Genomic DNA, 22,817 nt, shown 5'->3' with positions numbered 1-22,817 from the left:
GAGCCTTGGAACCTTATGGATAAATCAGAGCTGTCTTTGGTATTTGTAAGAAGAGAGGTACAGCCAAACAACCCAGAATAAGGGTATTTTTTAATTTATTTTAAAAGGCAGGCAAACTCAATCAGGACAGCAGATATAACTTCTGTCATTTCTTGCAGGAGTTTTCACCTGTCTAAAGCATTACCTTTTCCCTATTCAAATTCTGTGTCAGCCAGACAGCACCTATAATAATTAAACACTGAGCAATAACACTCTTCAACTCTAATTAAATACACAAAAAATCTCTGGGTTATCTACATTTTCAAATCATAGAAGCTCAATATCTACAATATCTTCCCTAACGGCCTCACGTGTTGAACCAGAGGATTGAGAACCCGGAAACCCTATGGTACCTTGCATGTGATCTCTCTGATGAGCAAAAGTCCAATACAACCCTTTAGGTACTCCACGGAGGAAACCATTTTCTTTCAATACCAACTTCTTCTATCTCTTCTGTTATTTGCAGGCTTGTCAACAATATTTTCATGGGTAAACATCAAAGACAGCTAAGAGCTAAGAGATCTAAAGTAATCAGTATGGACACTAGATGTTCATTCATCACCAAGAGGAAATTGGTCAATGTAACTACGCTGTCTCCCTACCACACCCAGGCCTAAAAAATAGACTGTCAAGCATTAAGTGGTCTGGAGACTCAAGTATTATTAGAACTATTTCAGTAAGATTAAGTACTGAGTAAACCATCTCAGTAACATTCTCTACAAGGAGATAAAGGACAGGGCAGTATTTGCTGAGATTCTTGCCATCAAGAAATAATCTCTTGATCAAAGATTTACTAATAACTACACTAAGAGATGCTGGCATTTTGGCCTACATCAATAACTCAATACATCCCTTCTGGACTTCAGCTAACAAGAGGTGGGTGGATCCAATATAAAGGTTATAGCCCAAAATGCCTCCAATATTCCCAGAACCGTAGTACCGGTAATTCACACCAACTGGTCCACCACTTCTATGCTTCTGCCACAACCAGTCCAAGTCCAAGCAATCTTACAAGTTGGCTGAAAAATTTTCAAGGTGGGTAACAATGTGTTTGAGGTGAGGTAGTCTGGATTCACCAAACTGTTTATTAACTGGAACACCTATACTGATCAAGGTTTTGTGGAGGCTACAATGGCAGCAACTAAACTATTATTTTGCCACCTACACAATAAATTCTTTACTCCAACTTGCCAGACTTCAATCACAACTTTACCCACCAGGTGTTGCACTCATCTTCCTTCCATAGGATATCTAGATAACACAATGAACTGTGAAAATCATTTTTAGCAATCCTCTGTCTCCCTTCTCTTCCCCTATCCTTTGGTTCTCTTCCCAATTTCTCACTGAGCCATCTACCAAACATTTTATTTTATTATCGTCCAGTGGAATGGCAGGAAAAAGTATTTTTGCCCCTTTTTATTATTGTGGCAGTGAGTTATTAAGTATATGCATAGCTGTGGATCCTCTGCCATACACCAGAACTGTGTACTGTATTCACCGAGTCACAGTCAATTACTGTTATAAAATGGTAAGGAGGCACTTGGGGGCGGGGGGGAGAATCACACACACACACACAAACACACATTCCACAAACCACACACGTTCTAGAGCTTGGTATAAAGAACTACTTTTAGGGGTTTTTTTACATTATCTTATGAAACTGCCCTCCTACTTTTCCTATCCAGCTAATATATTTAGGCCACATCCACAGTACATTACCACAATGTCTTTCATCGCAATTAACACAATAACTGTTTTATGTTATGATAATTTCTTTATATTTATGAAAGTAATAACTCAGATGTGTTTGAACCGTGTTAGCATGGAACAATGGAAATTGTTCTTCTAATACAGTTTAATCCTCAACACGTACAGGGTTTACAATCTTGCTATCCTCCAAAGTAGTCTGTTTTAAAATACAGTGAGTCAAATGCTGGTCCTTCTCAGGCTTCCAGTTAACAGGGGACCAAAATAAAATTGTAATTAAAAATATCATTATGTGTATGTAACTTCTGCGGTTTTATCTAAACATAAAATGCTAGTTAGATCAAACTATATAGCTTATAAATTCACTTGTCTTTTATCACTGGGAAACAAACTCATACATATATACATACAACCTGTTTTAGCTACAAGAGTACCTTTAGGTGTTCCATCACTTCCAGCTGGAGAGCACACAGACTGGGGTGACCGCAAAGAAAATGATGCAGCATTCCTTATTGAAGACTCACCATCCTAAAAACAGTGATGATAATGTATATTATACATTTATTTTCTAAAAAAAGTCTAATCAGGATAAATACTGGGAAAGAGGTCACAAGACAACTATTAGCAACTAAGACTCTTTGAAATTTAGACCCTTTTCATCATATTTTACGTATATTTTAGAATGAAATCAGCGTCCGAGTGAGAACCTACAACCAGCACATGCAGAAAACAAATATGAATTAGTGAAAATACGTTTTAGCTAAAAGCACCATTTTATTTAGTTTGTCATGAAGAATTATACATATTTAGAAGATCTCTGATATTGGCACTCATGCCAATGAACTAATAAATACAAGCCTGAACTTCCTTTGCTACCAACTTGGGGGGGGGGGGGGGGAGGGGGGAAGAACTCTCCATGAAGAGAAGTTTCAATTTAAGATCACAATGCTTTTGGGCCCGAGCGGTCAAGTTGATGCAGTGGGAGAACTTTTGTGGGTCATGGCCTTCACTGAGGCAGTAGATGCACCTAAAGTGGCCATTGCTCATTGGAAAGGCTTCCTGACAAGAGAGACACCTCTTGAATCCTGGAGATCCCGGCATACTTCCAAGGGGGAGAGGTCCCAGTTAGGAAGGGTGGGAAAATGGGAAGTGTCACATAACAGGGAGGGAAGAGAACAAAGTTTGGTTTTTTTAAAGGGAGAAAAACAAATGGAAACAGCTATATACTTAGGCAAACTAGGGAGAGTGTGACTAAAGGCTAAGGAAGAGGACTCTGCTAGCAGATTCCATCCCAAACCAAAGACGGTTGAGAAGGAACTGAGGGTCTGTGGACCACACAGCCCTATATATAGAGGCCCCTCACAGTGCAAGATGGGGAGGAGTGCATGTGCAGCCCAATGGGCACTGCTACCAAAGATCTCCCATCCCAGGTGCAGGAGGAGCTGCCACACCTACAGTGGTGCACCCATGGGGACACTATTGAAAGAAGTAGTATTTATTTGCATTCTAAAACTCAAAAAGTTGAATTTTGCTCAATTTTTTTTTAAATAACATTTAGAGAGACATTTAAGTATAGAAAATTTCAGCTCTAAAGCAGAATGTTTCAGAAACTTGTAAGTGTGTGAAAGCAGGAAATTACAATGAAAACTTCTCTGCAATACTCTCTATACTGGATACAATCAGGTGTCTGCTTTAAGTAAAGTGATGCTGTGAAGTTGTTTGTTTTTTTAATTCCTTAACTCTTATCTTAAAATATTAAAATGTAAAAGGATTTAAAAACCTGAATGTACTTTATTTTTGTTTACCTTCTGCAGTCAAATTGAACAATGACACTAGACCTGTTATGTTTAATTTGTTCCAGCTTCTCATGTATTACAATATCACTTCAATCTTTGTGCTGCATATACTGTGTGGCAACTTTTTTTTTTTAAAAGGAAAAAAAAACAACCCTGTCTTGGAATCATTATTTTTAAATGTCATTGAAAGATTTCTACCAGTTCTTAAGTTTTGCAAGAAAGCTTCTTTTAACAAATGGATGATTGCTTTGACAGTGTACCTTTAAAATAAGAATTAATTGTGGGAAACATGTATATTTGATGCCAGAAGAAGCTTCACACTTTAGTAAAGTTGTATCACTGAAGCAGAGACTACCTGCATTTTAAGGATGCTCCTTTTATATTACAAAGGTAATACTGTTGACTTCACACTGTAGTTATGGATTTTCCATTAACTGTTCATTACTTGTTTGGTGAACACAATCATCTGGAAACAGCTAAATGATTGTGTGCTTGGTTTTAATACACAAAAATGATGTAGTTGATTCACCCTCTCTTGGTTTTACTGAGTTAACTGTGCTCAGGGTTTTAAGGATCCAGGTGTTATCACACTTGATATAGTCCTCTGTGAGAAAGTGTATCACGCTTGTATAGTGTGTATGTCATGTCTCCCTCCCACTCTACTGGCTAGTTTATATAGATAACTGTCTACTACTGCTGCAAGCTAATGTAGTGACTACTTTGGTAGAGGCTTGACTTGATGCTGAATATCACAAGTTCAAGACCCTCTCATAACCGGTAGTGGGCATTATTACAACAGCATTGCTCAAAGAACTGATGTCAAAAAAAATTCTTAGTGGTTCTTATATATCATGCTTGTAAAGAATTACCTCAACAAGATGCATATACAGGCTGAGAAAATGTTGACAGGATGAGGAGCTCATTAAGTGGAATATTCATCACCAATTTAGTAAAGAATCTGGGATGAGTTCACAGCACCACTCTTTTTTTTAAAGGCTATTAAACTGTATATCAGTCATTAGAGCATGAATTTCACCTCCCTTTATATGAACTGAAGTCACAGATGCCAGAAAAATAAATTTCCATGCAAGACATTTGAGCTCACAGGTATTGAGTAAAAATAAAAAGTCAAAAGAAACTTTCATCAGGTTTAACAGGATCATATCACTAACAACAGAGACTTTTTAAATAGGGTGTTTCAAATGTGTCATGAAACCAACATAGGCTCTTATCCTGTCCACATCAATATAGTATCTGAGCAACTAAAACAAGGCAAAATTGCCTCTTAAAATAAGCTAATATGTAGAGACAATTTTCACTTTTCTTCAATGCAAAATAAATGTTGCAAAAGTGGTTTCAAGCAAAACAGTGGTCATTTAAAATAAATTTTAAAATTATGACCTACACAAACAGAAATTGAAAAATTAATTAAACTGATTACTCCTTTTCAAATGTCAACAGCAACCCAGCAAAATATTTGGTTTTTAGACCTGTCGCACAATTCAAGTATTTGTCAAACATTTCCTTTCATATAAAAAATTAGTTGGGGTCTGTAACATACATCACTACTTAGTCTGTGCACCATCTGTAGGTAGTCTTCATTTGAGCCATGTCTAGAATTATCAGCATGGTGATTAGCTGAATTGCCAGACAACTGACTTGAAACTTTATTTTCATGTATGTTCCTCATCCCACCTGAGACAATGGGACTGGATACTGAAGCTGAAATAAGAAAAAAAATTATAAAAATATTTAATATTAAAATGTTTTAAGTCCAGTTTTTGATAATACACATAAGCGAGAGATCAACAAAAGGTTTGGCAATCAATTGAATTTACCAGCACTGCTTCAGCAACAAGTAGTTACAAGAATTATGAACTAACTTTTACCAGAGATTTATGATATTGTACCAGTCTGACCAATTCTTTTTACTCAGTGAAATATACTTGTATAATATACAAGATTCTTTAATAAGTTAGACTTGCATTTAGTTACAGTGGAGAAGTTAGAGGCATGAATAAAGGGTGAACACTTGTGGGTCAAGCCAGGAAACACTGTAAATAGCTGTAGACACATTTGTTAATGACAAATATTCCACTGGAAAGGAGAAAGGAAATTTTAGAAAAATTCCTTGACTGAAGGTCAAAGATTCTATCATCACAAGATTAGACTAAAAAGCTCAAGCTATATCTCAAAAGAAAATGTGAAGAACCACAACAACAGGCAGGGAAAACAGTAGGCCTATATTAACAGATATGTACAGAATGCAGACTTCTTCATCAAGTCAATGTAACTCATGGCAAATTTTGGCTGTAGCATCACATGCATGGGAAAACAGTAATAAAATTAAAATGGAGAAAGATCAAGAACATTTTAAAATTTAGACTGCAAATTCTATATTATTCTAGGGAAAATTATATTTTTGGCCATTTTTCTGGGTGTTTTGGCATAGAATTTGTTCTTGGTCATGTGTGTTTACAAGCTTATATCGTTGTTAGTTACCACAATTATGAAAATAATATATTACCACAAAGATTAGAAATACTGAACACATGTTAAAAGTTCCTTCTCCAATTACCTCACTATAAGATGGGCATATGTAGGGAAAGTATCATTTCTGCTTTCCCCACAAATTCCTTGCAATGCTTTCTTCCACAGAGGTTGCAACAAGGTCTTCATTCTTCTCTTTTGTAGGTGAAACTGCGTTATATGGAACTTGCTTTGATTCGCCGAAGTGCACAGCCCCGCCCCCCTGGAGCGCTCCTTTACTGCTTTATATCCGAATTTGTGTTATATCGGGTTGCGTTATATAGGGGTAGAGGTGTATTAAATATTTCTTGTTTCAGGGATGGACGGTCATTTCTATACGCAATGCATTTGACAGCCACTTTTGCCACAGTAAAATCATGGAGAACACTGTGACCCTAATTATAAGTAGAGATAGGTTTGAATCAAACTAGTGGTGTTCCCCAAGGGTCAGTCCTAGGACCAGTCCTATTCAACTTATTCATAAATGATCTGGAGAAAGGGATAAAAAGTGAGGTGGTAAAGTTTGCAGATGATACTAAACTGCTCAAGATAGTTAAGACCAAAACAGACCGCCAAGAACTTAAGTGATTGGGCAACAAAATGGCAAATGAAATTTAATGTGGATAAATGTAAAGTAACGCACATTGGAAAAAATAACCCCAACTATACATACAATATGATGGGAGCTAATTTAGCTACAACTAATCAGGAAAGAGATCTTGGAGTCATCCTGGATAGTTCTCTGAAGACATCCACGGAGTGTGCAGCAGCAGTCAAAAAAGCAAATAGGATGTTAGGAAACATTCAAAGAAGGATAGAGAATAAGACGGAGAATATCTTATTGCCCTTATATAAATCCATGGTATGCCCACATCTTGAATACTGCGTACAGATGGGGTCTCCTCATCTCAAAAAAGATATACTGGCATTAATAAAGGTTCAGAGAAAGGCAACTAAAATGATTAGGGGTTTGGAACGGGTCCCATATGAGGAGAGATTAAAGAGGCTAGGACTTTTCAGCTTGGAAAAGAGGAAACTAAGGTGGGATATTATAGAAATATAAAATCATGAGTGGGGTAGAGAAAGAGAATGAAGTTATTTACTTGTTCCCATAATATAAGAACTAGGGGCCACCAAATGAAATTGATGGGTAGCAGGTTTAAAACAAATAAAAGGAAGTAGTTCTTCACACAGCACACAGTCAACCTGTGGAACTCCTTGCCTGAGGAGGTTTTGAAGTTTAGGACTATAACAGGGTTTAAAAGAGAACTAGATAAATTCATGGAGGCTAAGTCCATTAATGGCTATTAGCCAAGATGGATAAGGAATGGTGTCCCTAGACTCTATTTGTCAGAGGGTGGAGATGGATGGCAGGAGAGAGATCACTTTTTTTTTTTTTAATGGAGATATACCTATCTCCTAGAACTGGAAGGGACCCCAAAGGGTCATCTAGTCCACTAGCAGGACCAAGTACTGATTTTGCCCTAGATTCTTAAGTAGCCCCCTCAAGGACTGAGCTCACAACCCTGGGTTTAGCAGGCCAATGCTCAAACCACTGAGCTATCCTTCCCCCCCCCCCAGCTATCCCTCACTTGATCATTACCAGTTAGGTTCACTCCCTCTGGGGCACCTGGCATTGGTCACTGTCGGTAGACAGGATACTGGGCTGGATGGACCTTTGGTCTGACCCAGTATGGCCATTCTTATATTCTTATGTAAACCCATCCCAAATGTTAATGGTCAGAGGGAAGCAAGGAGTTTGGAATACAGATCAAGATCCAGATTTTGTGCTGGCCCCTATTACTACCAACACCCTAAAAAAAAGACAAGTGTAACATCTTTGAACTTTGACAGGGTTCAAACTCTGTTTTGTGGCTTGGCCTGGACCGAACTCTAATTTTGTAAGTTACTGTTACAGCCTAACAACTGTTCATTCCCTGAAGTTATACAGAGGGGAAAAATCTTCACATTAAGTTTTCATCACTACCCTTAGTACATGAAATAGTGATAGATGATATACATAACATGAAATACAGAACTATCCTACATTTTCACCAAGAAACTAAGCCTTAAGAACAGTTTGTTTAGAGAAAAGGCAAGTTATGCTGATAAAAAGGGCTTAAAATGTTTGAAAACCATTTAACAACAATAACTTTCAATTCTGCAAGGTTTTTTGGTATTGCTGTATTCTATTTTTCTCCCAAACCAGGATAAAATGCCAGCTGATTTTTTTAAAGGGCAGTTAGCTAATTTTGCAGCCTATTGCACACTTTAGACAAATTCCTGCCTAACTTATTCACACACAGATCCTGCTAACCTAATGTAATTTTGCACATGAACAGTGAATAGGGTCTGGCCCTTTGAAAGGAATTACAGAACTGTGAAATATCCACACAAAGTTAAAGTTATCTTGAGTTCTGAGAATAGAATGATGATCTAATTACCTTGTTGCATCTGAGGGTGTGGTGTATAACTTGGAGGATGTGAATATGGCATGTATCCTGCAGGGCTTTGAGGAGCATATGGACTAGGCACTGGGCTGTTCTGTTGTGCCATAAATCTGTTACCAGAGCTTGTCTGTGGTGGCACAAACCGGCTAAAAACAAAACCCAAGTACAAGTTAGGAAATCCAATGTAGGCATCTTATTTCTTACACTTATTTTACAAAATTTTACAAGGCCAGCCATGTAATCCAGTGGAATCAAGAAACACCTATTAAGAGTAACATTTCTCACAAAATTGCTTGCACCTTCTCTGATTCAATTATTTCTTAACAGCTACATTTGCATTAATCAGAACTAACAGGAGAAAAAAAATCCATTCATAAGAACTATACCTAGAAAAAGTAAATAGCTGTTTAACGTTCTAACCAAGTATTACAAAAAATAAAATTTACTCATAGCTTACAAAAGCTTACTCATAGCTTAGTAAAAACCTGAATGAAAATCAAAACCAAATAATTTTTCACGTGATGACTAGCTTGATTAACATTATCAATGAATCCATATATTCCCTAGGTCTCATGGCATCTAGAGCATAGTTTTGGCAATTCATTTTCAAACAGTTCAGTTTTCTAAAATATATTGGAGTCCGTTATATAGTTTGTGAAGACTTATTTGATTTCTATAGTTCTGCTACAAAATGCTTTATAGAGCCCAAGGAACAAATTCCAGCACTTTGCACAACTTTGTAACAAAGTTTAGCAAGCTAATCTGAAAATTATTTTTTTAATTAAAAGTAACATGACATAGCGCTTATGTTTGACAATGCACTAGAAATTATTCTTTGAACATTCCCTGACTTAACATTTTAGCCTTAAACAAAAGAAAAAAAGTAGACAAAATAGGGGGCTTTATCTGCTTGAGAAAATAAACAGGAATTCTTCTTCTGGATACAGTTTTAAAGAAGTGACAGTACACAATGCCTTCTAATGGAATATCAAGCAAAAGTATTAATGAAAATGAGCTAAGATATATGTCCCTCTCTTCCTCTCCTTTTCCTATCTACAGGCAGACTACAATGACCAGACTTTTCATCCAGGAGTTCTGGTCAAAAACCGGATGCTTGGCAACCGTTTTTGAGCCTCTAGAAACCAAAGACCTTGCTTTATTCTAAAAGATCACAATCTTGTTCCATGTGTCTCTAGGGGACCTAAATCACATGATATGAGTGTTCTATACCACTGAAAACTACCTGAGGCTGGGCAGAAGTCACTATCTTCTGTGTAGTCAAAGAAAACCAAAATAACAGCCAAGTGGACTTTGGCATGGGGAGGGAGGAGGCTATTCTCATTATGAGCACATGCAACTCCCATTAAACTTAACAGGAGTTCAGTATGGGCACTGAAAGACAAAAAAGATCCTTAAGAAGGCATTTTGATTTGTAATAGTGTAATTTAGCAGCTCACTGATAAATATATAATACTGTAAATTAATAACTGGACATTCCAATAAGATTTCATAGAACTTTGTTTCTCTGTCAAGACTATACTGCTAATATAAAGGAGAGTATTACCCAAACAAAGAGGACCTGATCCAAAGCCCACTGAATTCAATAAAGCTTGAATCAACCTTATAAAAAGGACATAAATAAAGCAAGAGAAAAAGTGATTCAGGAAGTATACATCCTCTTTATAGGGCTAATCCAAGATTTATTTAATTCAATGGGCTTTGGATCAGGTCCTCTTTGTTTGGGTAATACTCTCCTCTATTTTAGCAGCAAGTCTGCAACAAACTTGCCATAACCAAAAAACTCTCAGCAGTCAGCCCTGGAAATCGCTCTTGGGAAAGGCAAAGAAAGGAGTAACTATGGAACAGGGAATTTGCTTTGTAAATTATTTTTAATATTGTTATTATACACTACAGTAAATTTAGAATATTTTCCTTGAAGCTTTGTGTTTTAAGTAGTCCAGCCGTGACCCTTTCCCCCACCTCTGAAATATTGTGGATGTCTGATTTTACAACAGCAACTATCAATTACCTGTTATAAACTTAATTAGATCTTAGGAGGTGTAATGTATAACAGATTTTTGAATGGAAGAAATACAGAGCAATTGCTTGAAATAAAACTAAAGTTAAGACAAAGACTGAAACAGTGTAAACAAGGAAACAAAGTACATTTTACAGGAACTTTTTTTTTCTCCTCTCAGTACTTTCACTTCTGAAATTTGCCACTGTTCTCTCTCAATCTTTGTGAAGAGGGTGCTTTATTCTTATTTTTGAGAATTCGCTGTGCGTAGCCCAAAATAACAAACAGACAGAAAGGGACTTTATAAGGTTGTTACAAGGTGTTTTGTTTGTTAACTTGTAGACAATGCTATATGTAGTTTTATATTAAAAATATTAAACATACCATCACTGGCTCAGAATTGTAGATAATTTTTTTTAAATCTTAAAAGAAGATTTATTACAATGTAGCCTTCTCAAGAAATAAGACGAGTAAAGAAAACAAGCATTTTGCAAAACCAAAATATTTTCAGAGAGATGGGGTTTTGGGGAAGGGGAGTTGGGTGGTTAGGTTTTTTTGCAATCTATAAAATATAGAAAAATTTCCTCAACACCACTCCAAAAAACAAAGGTATATCTTGAAGGGCAGAACAGTTTTATTTGCCAAGTTACATTAAAGTATATAAATGCATTATGTAATGTGCTAAATAAAAGAGTTCTAAAGCTTAACAAAGCAAACTGTGTTTGTTAGTTGTAAACCAAGGGTGTCAAGCATACAGCCCACAGGCTGAACCCTTTCCCATCCAGCCCCATCCAAAATTAACGAAGCTATCCAGACTGCTGCTGCCTTTCTTGATACAGCTCAGAGGAGCTGGTGTAGGCAGAGTTGAGAAAGAAGCTTATGTCTGACTGGCCACAGGTACCTGAACCTATCCTCTTATCAGCAGTCCTTTGTACGGCTGCTCTCACAATGCCCCACAGTACAGGCTTAAATAAGAAGTTCTTCCTGTCCCCTTTACCTCAATTCTGCTGCTGCTGCCGCCAAATCTGCAGGAGTGGGTCCCTTATCTCTCCCCCACTTCTGCCCCAGTCCCTCCTGCCACCACTGCCAATCTCCCATTACAGGAGTGTGGGAGAGAAGCCTCCAGAGGAGGATTCCCAAATTGAGGCAGAAGGTATTGAAAATTCACCAAAAATTGGTGAGGGGGTGATTAGTCATACAGGAATGCATGCAGGGATTAATTAATTAACAAACGACAGGTGGTTTCATAAATGCATTTACCCTCTTAAAAGTCTGCATTTAAATGCCATATTTAACTGTGCTAGCTAAAGAGGCTCGCTCTGTGGTTGGACAAGAATACAGTGTTTGCCTCCTGACTAAAATTTTAATTCCAACCCACAGACTCAGAACAAATATGACCACCACTGCAGAATGGGTTTGACCCCTTCCCTAGTGTAGACACTATATTACCTGGAAGGGCTATGTGAGATAGTGGTTTGTTGATAATTGGAAGATGCAGGACTACCATGCATGGAATTCTGAGAAAGTTTATACTGTGGCATCATCATTCCTGTTTAAAAAAAAATAAAATAAAAAAATCAGTGTTACCATATGTATATGTTGTACATTTTCAACTCTTAGGTTTTTCTTGAGGAACTACTTTTTATAGGAATATAAAGGGTACACTCACCACATTAATATCCTGTACTTACAATTAAATTAGAAAAAACATTTACACACTCAGCTCCATTTAACATGTATATTTCATATTTATGATACATACTCATAAATGTATGTATTAGATTATGTACAAAATTCACTTAAGAAGCAGATCTATATCAGGAATGCATTTCAAAGGTAGTTTTTTATATTTATTTTTTCCCATCTCTCCTATTCCTGTAGGCAAATACAGACAATGATAAACTCTTTGTATTTTAAAATAGGGACCTGGATTACACACCACAGTTGAGTCAAACAGTAAAATAATTAATCTGTAATTAAACAATACTTCGTACAATAGCAAGAAAAACAGTTCTAAGCTATTAAATTGGGTGGGAGGATTGGGTTGAGATGACGGGTCTAAAGCCAAATTAAAAAGAAATTATTGTTCTCCAACAGTATTTCCCAAATGACAGAACAGACAAATATGGCTTTACAGCAATACCCATGAAAATGAACTAGTAATAAACCAGTGGCCTGTAACACACATCCAGACACAATATTGTTTTTTTTTTCCAGCACATTTATGAGGGGTTTTGTGCTTTCCAGTAAGCATCATACAATCAAACAAGAAACATTTTTTAAAGAACTAGTCAAATACTGCATACAGCCATGCAGTAATTAAAAAAACCTTGAACAAGAATAAATTGCAGTAGCCCCCAAGGAAAAACATACTATCCACAAAGGAATCAATTCCAAAATATAGTAAAAGCTGTTTTATCTGGCATGTTGGGAGAATGGGGTGTGCCAGTTAACTAAGAGGGAGGGAGTTTGGGTGCGGGTGGAGCTGGGGGGAGAGGTTTGGGGTACAGGCTCTGGGAGGGAATTTGGGTACAGGAGGGGGCTCAGGCAGGGGGTTGGGGCACAGGGTGCCAGATCCAGGGGGTGCTCACCTTGGGCACCTCTCCGTAAGTGGCTACCTGTCCTGGCTGCTCATAGGCAGAGCGCAGCAGGTGGCTCTGCGTGCTGCCCCCGCCCCATCCCACGTGCTGGCTCTGCAACTCCCATGGGAAACACAGCCAATGGGAGCTGCGGGCAGAGGCAGCGCACAGAGCCACCTGCTGCACCTCCTAGGAGCAGCCGGGACAGGTTGCCGCCTGAGGTGAGCGCCCCTGGATCCAGCACTCTGCACTCCCTCCCATGCCCCAACCGGTTGCCCCGAGCTCCCTCCCCATCCAAACTCCTTCCCAGAGCCAACACTCCACACCCCCTCCCATGCCCCAACCCCCTGCAGGGCCCCATGCCAACTGGACTATAAGCAAGACTTTAAATGATGATCAGAGCTTTCCAGGTGAAGTGCCGGATAAAACAGCTTTTACTCTAGTAAGAGCCGAGAGGGGGGGTGGGAGAGATGGACAAAGCTGAACTGAAGTGAAAGCAAGTGAAGGAGGGAAATAAATGTAAAAATAGGCCAAGTTAAATAAGGCAAACTTGTAGCATGGGTTAAACTTTATCTTATGTGGGACTCCAGCAGATCTCTTGCCTGCTTCAACTGAATGCAGAGAAAAATACATTTCTCAACCCAGTCCTGATTCAGCTTTAACTGTTGCAAACAACTGTATCTATCAGGAAGGAACACAGGGTAAAAAGGCAATCTGTTAAATCATCTGGGCCTAGATTATGAAGAGCTCTATATATGAAGACCTTGAATTGTATCCCTAGGTATACAAACAGCTAGCATCTATCATGAAGGGTGAGTGTAACTGTGATATATTGAAACTGTTAAAATTGTGATCTATCACTTCAGATTCTCAGGGGTTTTCATAATCCTGTTTGCAGGCAGGGTGACTCTCTAGGGAAGCATGTAATCTGGACCTAGCAGCACTCAGTCTGCAGACAGCCTAGAATACAGGGGGATGAGTTGTGCCTCTGTGTTAGGGAGAAGCATGATTTCGAATTCTTCATGTGTTATAGTTCGGAATTCTAAGAAATAAAGTAGTGTTGTACTGCAACCTGACCACAACAGTATCTAGGTTTTTAATCTAACTTCTTAGAGTGTATGCCATGGACATAGCAGTAACCCACTATCATGCCTAAGAAGCAAACAAGCAGCTGTGTTTTGTAACTGTTGCAGCCTCTGTATCATTTCAATATAAACTCAGTTATGGTGCATTACAGAAATAGAAGTATGAATGGAAAAAAAGTTATTTTTACCTGGAAATGTCCTTTCCTAGACCTTTCAATAACTACTTGCTATGATGCAGTAGGGAGACAGAATCTAAGGTGTGACTTGTATGTGGCTTTAGACGTCCTCTTAGAAATCATATCCTGAGTAGGTGGCTACCAAAGTTGAAATAAACACTAACTAAACTTTACATTAGCAAAAGCACTCCATAACAACTTTGGAAAATTAGCCAATTAAATGGGTGGGTCAGCCTACTGGACATAAGGGGTTTGAGAAGGGAAGTTCATAAGTAGGGAAGGGAGATGTCCATTATATCTTCAAAATGGGATGTTCATAGTGACTGCAATTCCTGGGATGGTGAATGATTAATTATATACAAATTAAGTCTCAGGGGCATGACCAGTTACTGAAATATAATTTGTTATAAAATTCTCCTACCAAAAGCTAACAGCGGCAGACATGATGGACATTTCATAGTGTCTCGAAAACAAAGTTATTGCTTTGCAGAGTTCCTTAAATGAAGCATTCAACCCTTCTGACCATCAAATCTCTGCCATTTCTCAGCTGTGTGTGCATCAATACCCACAAATGGAGTTGCCTACCTATATTCGCAAGTTTCCAAGACACTTAATTTAATCCATCTTCCTATTAGGCTGTTTTTACTGGATGGCTAGCTGCTACAGAACATGAAGTATCTTTAATTTCTGGAGGCCTCAACCTTGGACAGATATATTTTGGTCATCCTTCTAGTATCTAAGGTGTTCAAGGGACTCGGGAGGACAGTAACACCTCCACCCTTTTGTCCCGAGGAAGAAAAAGTCAACTTTCAGCATTAATGCTGGGTCCATTGTAATCAGAATATCATGCTGCAGTACTGAGGCTTCATGGATAAACATATTTCCAAAGTTCTCTTTGAAGAGGAGATAACAGTTAAGGAGGAGATCCTGATTATGAGGAAAAAAGCAGGGCTTGCAGGTGCCTGTTAACCTGTGAAGGATTTATCAATGATGCTGTCCTTAGTAAATGGGGGAAGTACTTGTGTCTAGCAATCAGCTCAGTTCTTTCCCAGCTCATCATGCTCAAAATGGCTGAAACGTGTTTCTTAAGGGTGCATGGTTTTGGACCTATAAATAAGCCACACTGCATGCACTCTAGGTTATGCTTAATATTTGCAAATTATTCACGTGTCATTTATAACAGGAGTATCTGAATTTTGCTTGTGTGTATTGATTTTCTTTCAAGAAAACATAAGAATAGCAGAGAGTTTTTGGGAGTTCCTGGAGAACTCATTTTCTACTTTTCAAATTCTAGGCTGGTAGACATAGCAAATTAGGGATTTGGTGAATTTTTGACACTATTGCCAGGTGGTCTGATTTGAGGCTGCATTACCAGATGTGTGGTCTAAGAACCATGTCACCAAGTGAAGTGAGGCACAATTGTTACTGAGACTTGGTTCTGCTGTGATCTTTTTAGTTATGGATTGTCTTCGGAAGGAACACATGGAGAGTGGCTCCAAGGGTCATGAAAAGCAGCATCTTTCACCACTGCTTCTAGGTCCCTATCTTGTTAAGGACATACGAGTCTTTGACCTTGAGGTGAATAGATCTAAGCTCAGCAATCTGAAGCCTTAGGTGACACAATGACTCTCACACTCAGGAACTATTCACCCTGGATCTCTCTCCATCCTGCTAAGCCAGTCCATTATAATACGCACCATCTGATATGTAGGGTCCAAAGTATAGGCTGGCTTCCTTGTGAAGAGTTCAAAACTTTGTTCCTACTTGTCTGTTCACATATCCCATTGTTGTAGCCTTGCCTGTCATGACTAGTACAGAAACGTTCTGCAGATCTATATCTAGATAGGTCCATCAATGGCTATTAGCTAGGATGGGCAGGGATGCAAAACCATGCTCTGAAGTCTCTCCCAGCTGTGTGTGTCAGAAGCGGGGAATGGGCGACAGGGGATTGGCAACTTGATGATTACCTGTTCTGTTCATTCCCTTTGAAGCACCTGGCATTGGCCACTGTCGGAAGACAGGATACTGGGTTGGATAGACAATTGATCTGAACCAGTATGGCCATTCTTATGTTCTTAGACGCAAAGTATGATGGCCCTAATTGCTTCAAGTTCCACCACTTTATATGTTTTTGCTGTCCATTGGGTCCATGTGTCCTGTGTTATCTGACCCTTTAAAAACAAGTCCCAAAACTGAGCAAGCTTGGAATTGGTTGTTACTGCCATTCAATCAAACTACAACATTAGGTGGCCTGAAATGAACCTATGGAATGGGTCCACCAGTGCAACAACTGGAGCATAGAGAGTGGAACCTCTTCCTTGTATGTAAAGTTGGACAAAACTGAAGACTCAGGAAGCAGGATTCTTTGTACTGACTTCACATGGAAACATTTCCATTGAAGAGTTTCCACACACAATATTAGTATGCTCTTGCGTTGCATTCGGGCTCTTACTGATGCCATGGGTGCAAATGATAGCTGATGAATTAGGTCCAGAATATTTTCTTGTTTCTCATTGGAAATGAGAACCTTTTCTTTGGTTACTATTGTATTATGTCCAGAATTACTCTCAGGTGTTGCTGCCAGATCATACTTCTCCACGTTCGCCACAAACTCATGCTTCTCAATGAAGATTACAATTAATTTTGTGACTTTTATGCCCCTTAAGAAGGGCTCTGATTAGGTGGTGATGCCATTTGCAAGAGACAGTCAAAATTCTCTCATCCAGTGTTCACATTATGGTGGGGGGAGGAGGATCAGATAACACTGTCATGCCTAGTTTTTACAAGTTAGTTTTCTCTGTGCATAAGCACTATTTTTTTTTTTTAATAAATGTTGTATTTTTACCACCTTTTAGGGGAGCTGTTGCAGGTAGCAGGGTAGTTTGCTCTCTCTGCTTTAATCCGTCTAGAGACAATTCTTGGAGTAGAGTTGCTGCCTTGGAATAGGGCATTGGTATTTTGGCTAAGATTCCTGAAAGAGGTGATTCCCTGCTTGCTGTTTAACCATCTCTGTTTAGGGACTGGTGTATGTATTGTAAATAAAACAATATAGATTAGGGGGAGGGATAGCTCAGTGGTTTGAGCATTGGCCTGCTAAACCCAGGGTTGAGAGTTCAATCCTTGAGGGGGCCACCTAGGGATCTGGGGCAAAATCAGTACTTGGTCCTGCTAGCGAAGGCAGGGGGCTGGATTTGATGACCCTTCGGGGTCCCTTCCAGTTCTATGAGATAGGTATATCTCAATATATTAAATATTAAAAACAGTTATTCTAAGAAAATTTCTAGACTCTGCATCACTGATTTCTCCTCTAATGGGAAACTGACCTGGAAAGGCCATTAATTCTGCTACTGTTCAGCAGGGGGTGGGGTGGGTGTCTGAAGGCAGATAGAGTTTCTAATGAGAAACTGAGTTATTATTCCTGTTGCACTGAGATGAGTGGAGGAGCTCAAAGAAATCAGAGCTGCCCAAGAGTCAATAAATTCCCCTATGGGACCAGCTTCTGTTGATGAGCGAGAGAAGCTTTTGAGCCTACACAGTGGTCAGGTCATGATCTGAGCTCTGTGTAAGCTCAAAAGCTTGTCTCACTTGTTTTGACACTGGAGCAAACTTAACTGATGTTCAAAATGGTTTGTATTTTTTGGTAAGTTTATCCAGTGTAGACAAGACACATGAAAGACATTCAGGTGATCTCTTTGCAACTCAAATCCTTGCATCCACCACTAGCTATCTACCTTCAACTAACGTGGGGAGCGAATGGGCAGCCCTATGAAGTTGCACCCTGCAAAAGAAGTGAAAAGGAGACAGAGGTGTGAGAGCTGTGCTAACTATAAAAGCCATATTTATGAATTTCAGAAGATGCACTTCTGGTAAGAGTTACAAGTACTGCAGGGGGAAGGAGGACCAGGATACCGATTCACTTTCCCAGTAAAGACAGAGTTCTAGAACTGAGCTACCTTGTCTTCTTTTTGAATGCATCTATGCTAGAAAAATTAATAGGCATATTACAGTAGTAGCCCATAATAGTACAACTGCATCTCTGCAACTTTAACTGAACAAATTTAATGACATAGTGGCAAATGCCTGAATTTTATCTATATCAGTGCTGTATCAATACAACTGCATCACTGATGGCAATAACTTAAATAAAGGTATAAATATTTTTGTATAGATAAATCCTGTTCCCACTCCTCCCTCTTCTCTTATTCAGCAGGGAAGAGATCTGATAATCCTCTTGGAATGCAGCAGTTATTACCTACCTGATAGATGTGAAGTTCTGTATTCCAAGCAGATTAACAGTTTAACTAGCTGGAGTGAAAGTCTCTCTAATTGCACTGAAGAAGTTTGAGAAATGTATATCATTTTACTATAGAGACATTTTCACTATATCCAGTAATATGGGATGAAAAATCCTTGACTCCCACTAAGCTTGTGTAATTGGGCTTTATGTGGTTGTCTTGTACAAGGGCTGGTGGAGGGGACAAACTGCACTGTCCAGCTGAGGGGGTTCATGGACTGCAGTTCACTGTCCCTGCTTCATTCTGGGGGTGGGGGGTGAAGAAAGGGAGTAGAGGGCGCAGGAATGCGGGGGGGGGATGGGTATCAGTGATAGGACCCCCAAAAGTGACCATTCAGATCATACTAATATCAGGAAGACAACTATAGCATGAAAGGCCTTTCACAGGCCACCATTTATGCAGTTTTCATTCTATATATAAAAACAAAAGAGTTGGCAAGTCAAATATTAAACCTATAATAAGCAAACAGAAAACTGACAAAGTACACACACTTTTTGAGTAGAGAATGATTATTTTAGAATTTACAAGTAAATCCATTAGGTTATGAGTTAATTGAAAACTTAATTTGTAATTTCTTTGACCTGAATGACTAATTACACAATAGGCAGACTTGTCAACCTTTGAATATAAATTAATTTTGAAATTAGGTTGAATTAAAACTAAACTAATGACTTTTTCAATCCACTGTTATGATTATAAAGGCTACAGGTAACCAAGTAGAGCTCAGATAACTCTTTGCCACTGTGACAGAGAAGTTCAATTATTATCCTTCCTCTATAGCAATTATGAATGCACCAATTGTATCGGGTGTAATGAGTCCGAAGGAGTCTGAACATGTGAGAGTTCTCACTGGTAGAATACCTGGCCCACCTGTCACTGCTCTTTAAAGGTTCTCTTGCCACACGTTTGGGCATGTATACTTGAAAGGCTATGGCACTGAGGCCTCTGCTTTCCCCCATCTCTCTACATATTACCAGTCACACTCACACAACCTCCTAAAGTAATAAGTCAATTGCAAATTAACAGCCAGCTTCAGTTAGCTTGTTCAGCTCTGGTGATCCAAAGCAGCTATAAATCCAACTTTAATTGGCTAATATGCTCTGGTTACTTTGCACTGAACTGGTAAGCAAGTAAATCTCCCCTTAATAGTAAAATAAAAAAAATTAAGGTTGAGATTATGCATCTTTAAAATATTATGAAGATCACATGGTAGCATTCCCTTTGAGTTTCTTGTTTAGTGTTTGTGTATGAGTTTTTATTAAAAAATAGTTACCCACCTTTTTCATTAACTGTTGTTGAGATGTGTTGCTCATGTCCATTCCATTCTAGGTGTGCATGCACCCACGTACATGATTGCCAGAGATTTTTGCCTTAGTGGTACCCATAGGGCCAGCTGTGATGCTGCCTTGAGGGCGGCGCTCATACGGCCTACGCCCTCCCAGGTCCTTCTTGCTGACAACTCCAACAGGGAGGCAGGAGGGCAGGTAATGGATTGGACACAAGCAACACAGCTCACAGAACAGTTATGAAAAAGGTGGGCAACCGTTTTTTCTTCTTAGAGTTCTTGCCTAAGTTGATTACATTCTAGGTGACTCGCAAGCAGTATCAATGGGCTCGTAGTTCACGGTCTTGCAACTTGCAGCACTGCTCTGCCAAAGGCAGAGTCATCTCGAGCTTGCTGGGTCAGCACATAATGAGATGCGAACATGTGGACAGACAACCAGATAGCGGCCCTACAGATCTCTTGGATTGCTACCTGTGCCAGGAAAGCCGCTGACGACGCTTGTGCCCTAGTCAAGTGTGCTTTCACAATCACCGGTGGAGGCACTTTCGCCAGCTCACAGCAGTAGCGGATGCAGGCCGTGATGCAAGACAAAATCCTCTGAGCAGATACTGGGGCGACCCTTCATTCTGTCTGCCACCACAATGAACTGCATTGACTTACAGAATGGCATTGTTCTATCTATGTAGAAGGCCAGCATCCTCCTGAAGTCCAGGGTGTGTAACCTCTGCTCCTCATCTGACACACAAGGCTTTGGAAAGAAGACGGGCAAGTATATGTCCTGGCCAGTATGAAACTGGGAAACAACCTTGGGCAGAAACGCTGGGTGCAGTCGCAGCTGGACTCTTATCCCTGTAGAAGATCGCATAGGGTGGCTCCGAAGTAAGCCCCCGATCTCGGACACCCGCAGGCTGACGTTATCGCGACGATAGCACAAGATTCAAGTCGGGGGGGGGGGGGGCGGCACACTGAAGAGATCCCAGAGGTGCGAGTAGAGATGCTCCAGACCTTTCTAAAACCATGTCGTCATGAGTGAAGTTCGACTTGCCTTGGAACGGAGGATGGAAAGCCGAGACAGCGGCCAAATGGACCTTGATTGATGACAGGGACAAACCTGGCAGTTTGAGGTGCAACAGATAATCCAGGATCTCCCACAGCGAGGCCTGCTCAACCAGAATATGCCATTCTGAGGCCGAACATGTGAATCTATTCCATTTGGCCAGGTAAATCTCTCTGGTGAAGGGTTTCCTGCTACCCAGCAAGACCTGCTGGACACGAGCCGAGCATGCCCATTTATCTGCGCTTAACCATGCAATAGCCAAGCTGTCAAGTGCAGCACCACAAGGTTTGGATGCAAAAAGCCGCTGTGGTTCTGTGACAGCAGATCCAGCCAGAGGGCAGCTGCAGCAGGGCGGCTACCGAAAGGCTCCACAACGCGCCAAACCAGTGCTGGCAAGGCCACATGGGGCTTTTAGGATAATTTTCGCCCTATTTTGCCAGTGGTGCTGGCGAGAAAGCGTACATTGATGACCATGGAATGAGAAAGGCATCTGACAGGGAGCACCCATCCATTCCTCAGATTGAACAGAACACGCATTTTCTGTTCTGCCTGGACATGAACCAGGTCCACCCGGGGAGTCCCCCATCTCTGGAGGATTATACTGACCACCTCCGGATGGAATGGCCACTCAAGGCGAGAGGAGAAAGTCCTGCTGAGGTTATCTGCCAGGAGGTTCCCGGTTCCAGGCAGGTGCGTGGCTATCAGATGAATGGCATGCCACACACAAAAATCCCAAAGACAGAGAGCTTCTTGACAAAGGGCCGAAGACCTGGCACTTCCCTGACTGTTGATGTAATATATCACGGCAGTGTTGTCCATCAGGACCTGCACCACCTTGCCCTTCAGATGGGGCAAGAACTCCTGGCAGGCCAGGCGAACTGCTCTGAGCTCCCTGATGTTGATATGGAGGTCCAGATCATCCTGCAACCAGTGGTCCTGGGTGCTCAGCTCGCCCTAGTGGGCTCCCAGGTCCAAAGACAGCCCAGGTCCAAAGCACTGGAGACCAGGATCCATGACGGGGATGGGGTCATGATAGGGACTCCCTCCATCACCAACTCAGTGTCCAGCCACCAATCCAGGGATGACCCGATGTGATCCGGCATCCTCACTATCCAGTCTAGGTCATGCCTGTTGGGAATATAGACCGACGCCAGCCACGCTTGCTCTATCTCCGGCCCCTGCAGAGCATGGCTGACCACATATGTACATATGGCCCAACAGCTGCAGGCAGGCGTGAGCTGTGGAGAGTGGGTGGTTCTTTACATGGGAGATCAGGTCCGACACGGCCTCAAAACGCACTTCTGGAAAGAAGGCTCTGGCTCACATGGAGTCGAGAACCGCCCCAATGAACTCTATTCACTAGACGGGAGTTAAGGTGGATTTATTTTTTCATTTATTAACAGGCGCAGGTCACGGCAAATGGAATGCACGAGATCAAGGCTCCTCTGCACTTACTCCTGAGACCTGCCCTTGATGAGCCAGTCATCGAGATATGGAAAGACCTGGACCCCTCAGCATCTCAGGTAAGCAGCCACTGGCACCATACATTTTGTGAAGATCCTTGAGGCCACTCAGAGGCCAAAGGATAGCGCTGTGAATTGGAAATGGTGCCCACCCGCTATGAAACTGAGGAAGCAGCTGGGAATATGGAAATAAGTGTCCTTTAAGTCAAGGGTGGTGTATCCATCTCTCGGATTCAAGAAGGGGATGATGGAGGCCAGAGATACCATGTAAAACTTCAACTTTTTCAGAGACTTGTTGAAGTCCCCTTTTGCCTTCGGAATTAGCAGGAATAGAACTCT

The 22,817-nt window shown here is 40.4% G+C and overlaps 1 protein-coding gene across 4 annotated transcripts in view; it reads right to left on the bottom strand.

Annotated features, from left to right (window-relative positions):
- NIPBL (NIPBL cohesin loading factor) overlaps positions 1-22,817 on the bottom strand; it is a 271,388-nt gene that overhangs the window by 143,279 nt on the left and 105,292 nt on the right. For all 4 annotated transcript variants that reach the window (XM_039543426.1, XM_039543430.1, XM_039543427.1 and 1 more), the window contains 4 exons: positions 11,988-12,087; positions 8,516-8,667; positions 5,104-5,264; positions 2,181-2,274 (listed from right to left, as the gene is read on the bottom strand). In XM_039543426.1, the coding sequence (XP_039399360.1) occupies positions 2,181-2,274; positions 5,104-5,264; positions 8,516-8,667; positions 11,988-12,087 (507 nt within the window). The remainder of the gene's footprint in view (positions 1-2,180; positions 2,275-5,103; positions 5,265-8,515; positions 8,668-11,987; positions 12,088-22,817) is intronic.

This window comes from Mauremys reevesii, linkage group 6 (assembly GCF_016161935.1).
Source record: "Mauremys reevesii isolate NIE-2019 linkage group 6, ASM1616193v1, whole genome shotgun sequence".
NCBI lineage: Eukaryota > Metazoa > Chordata > Testudines > Geoemydidae > Mauremys > Mauremys reevesii.
This window is presented reverse-complemented; position numbering and strand designations above follow the sequence as displayed.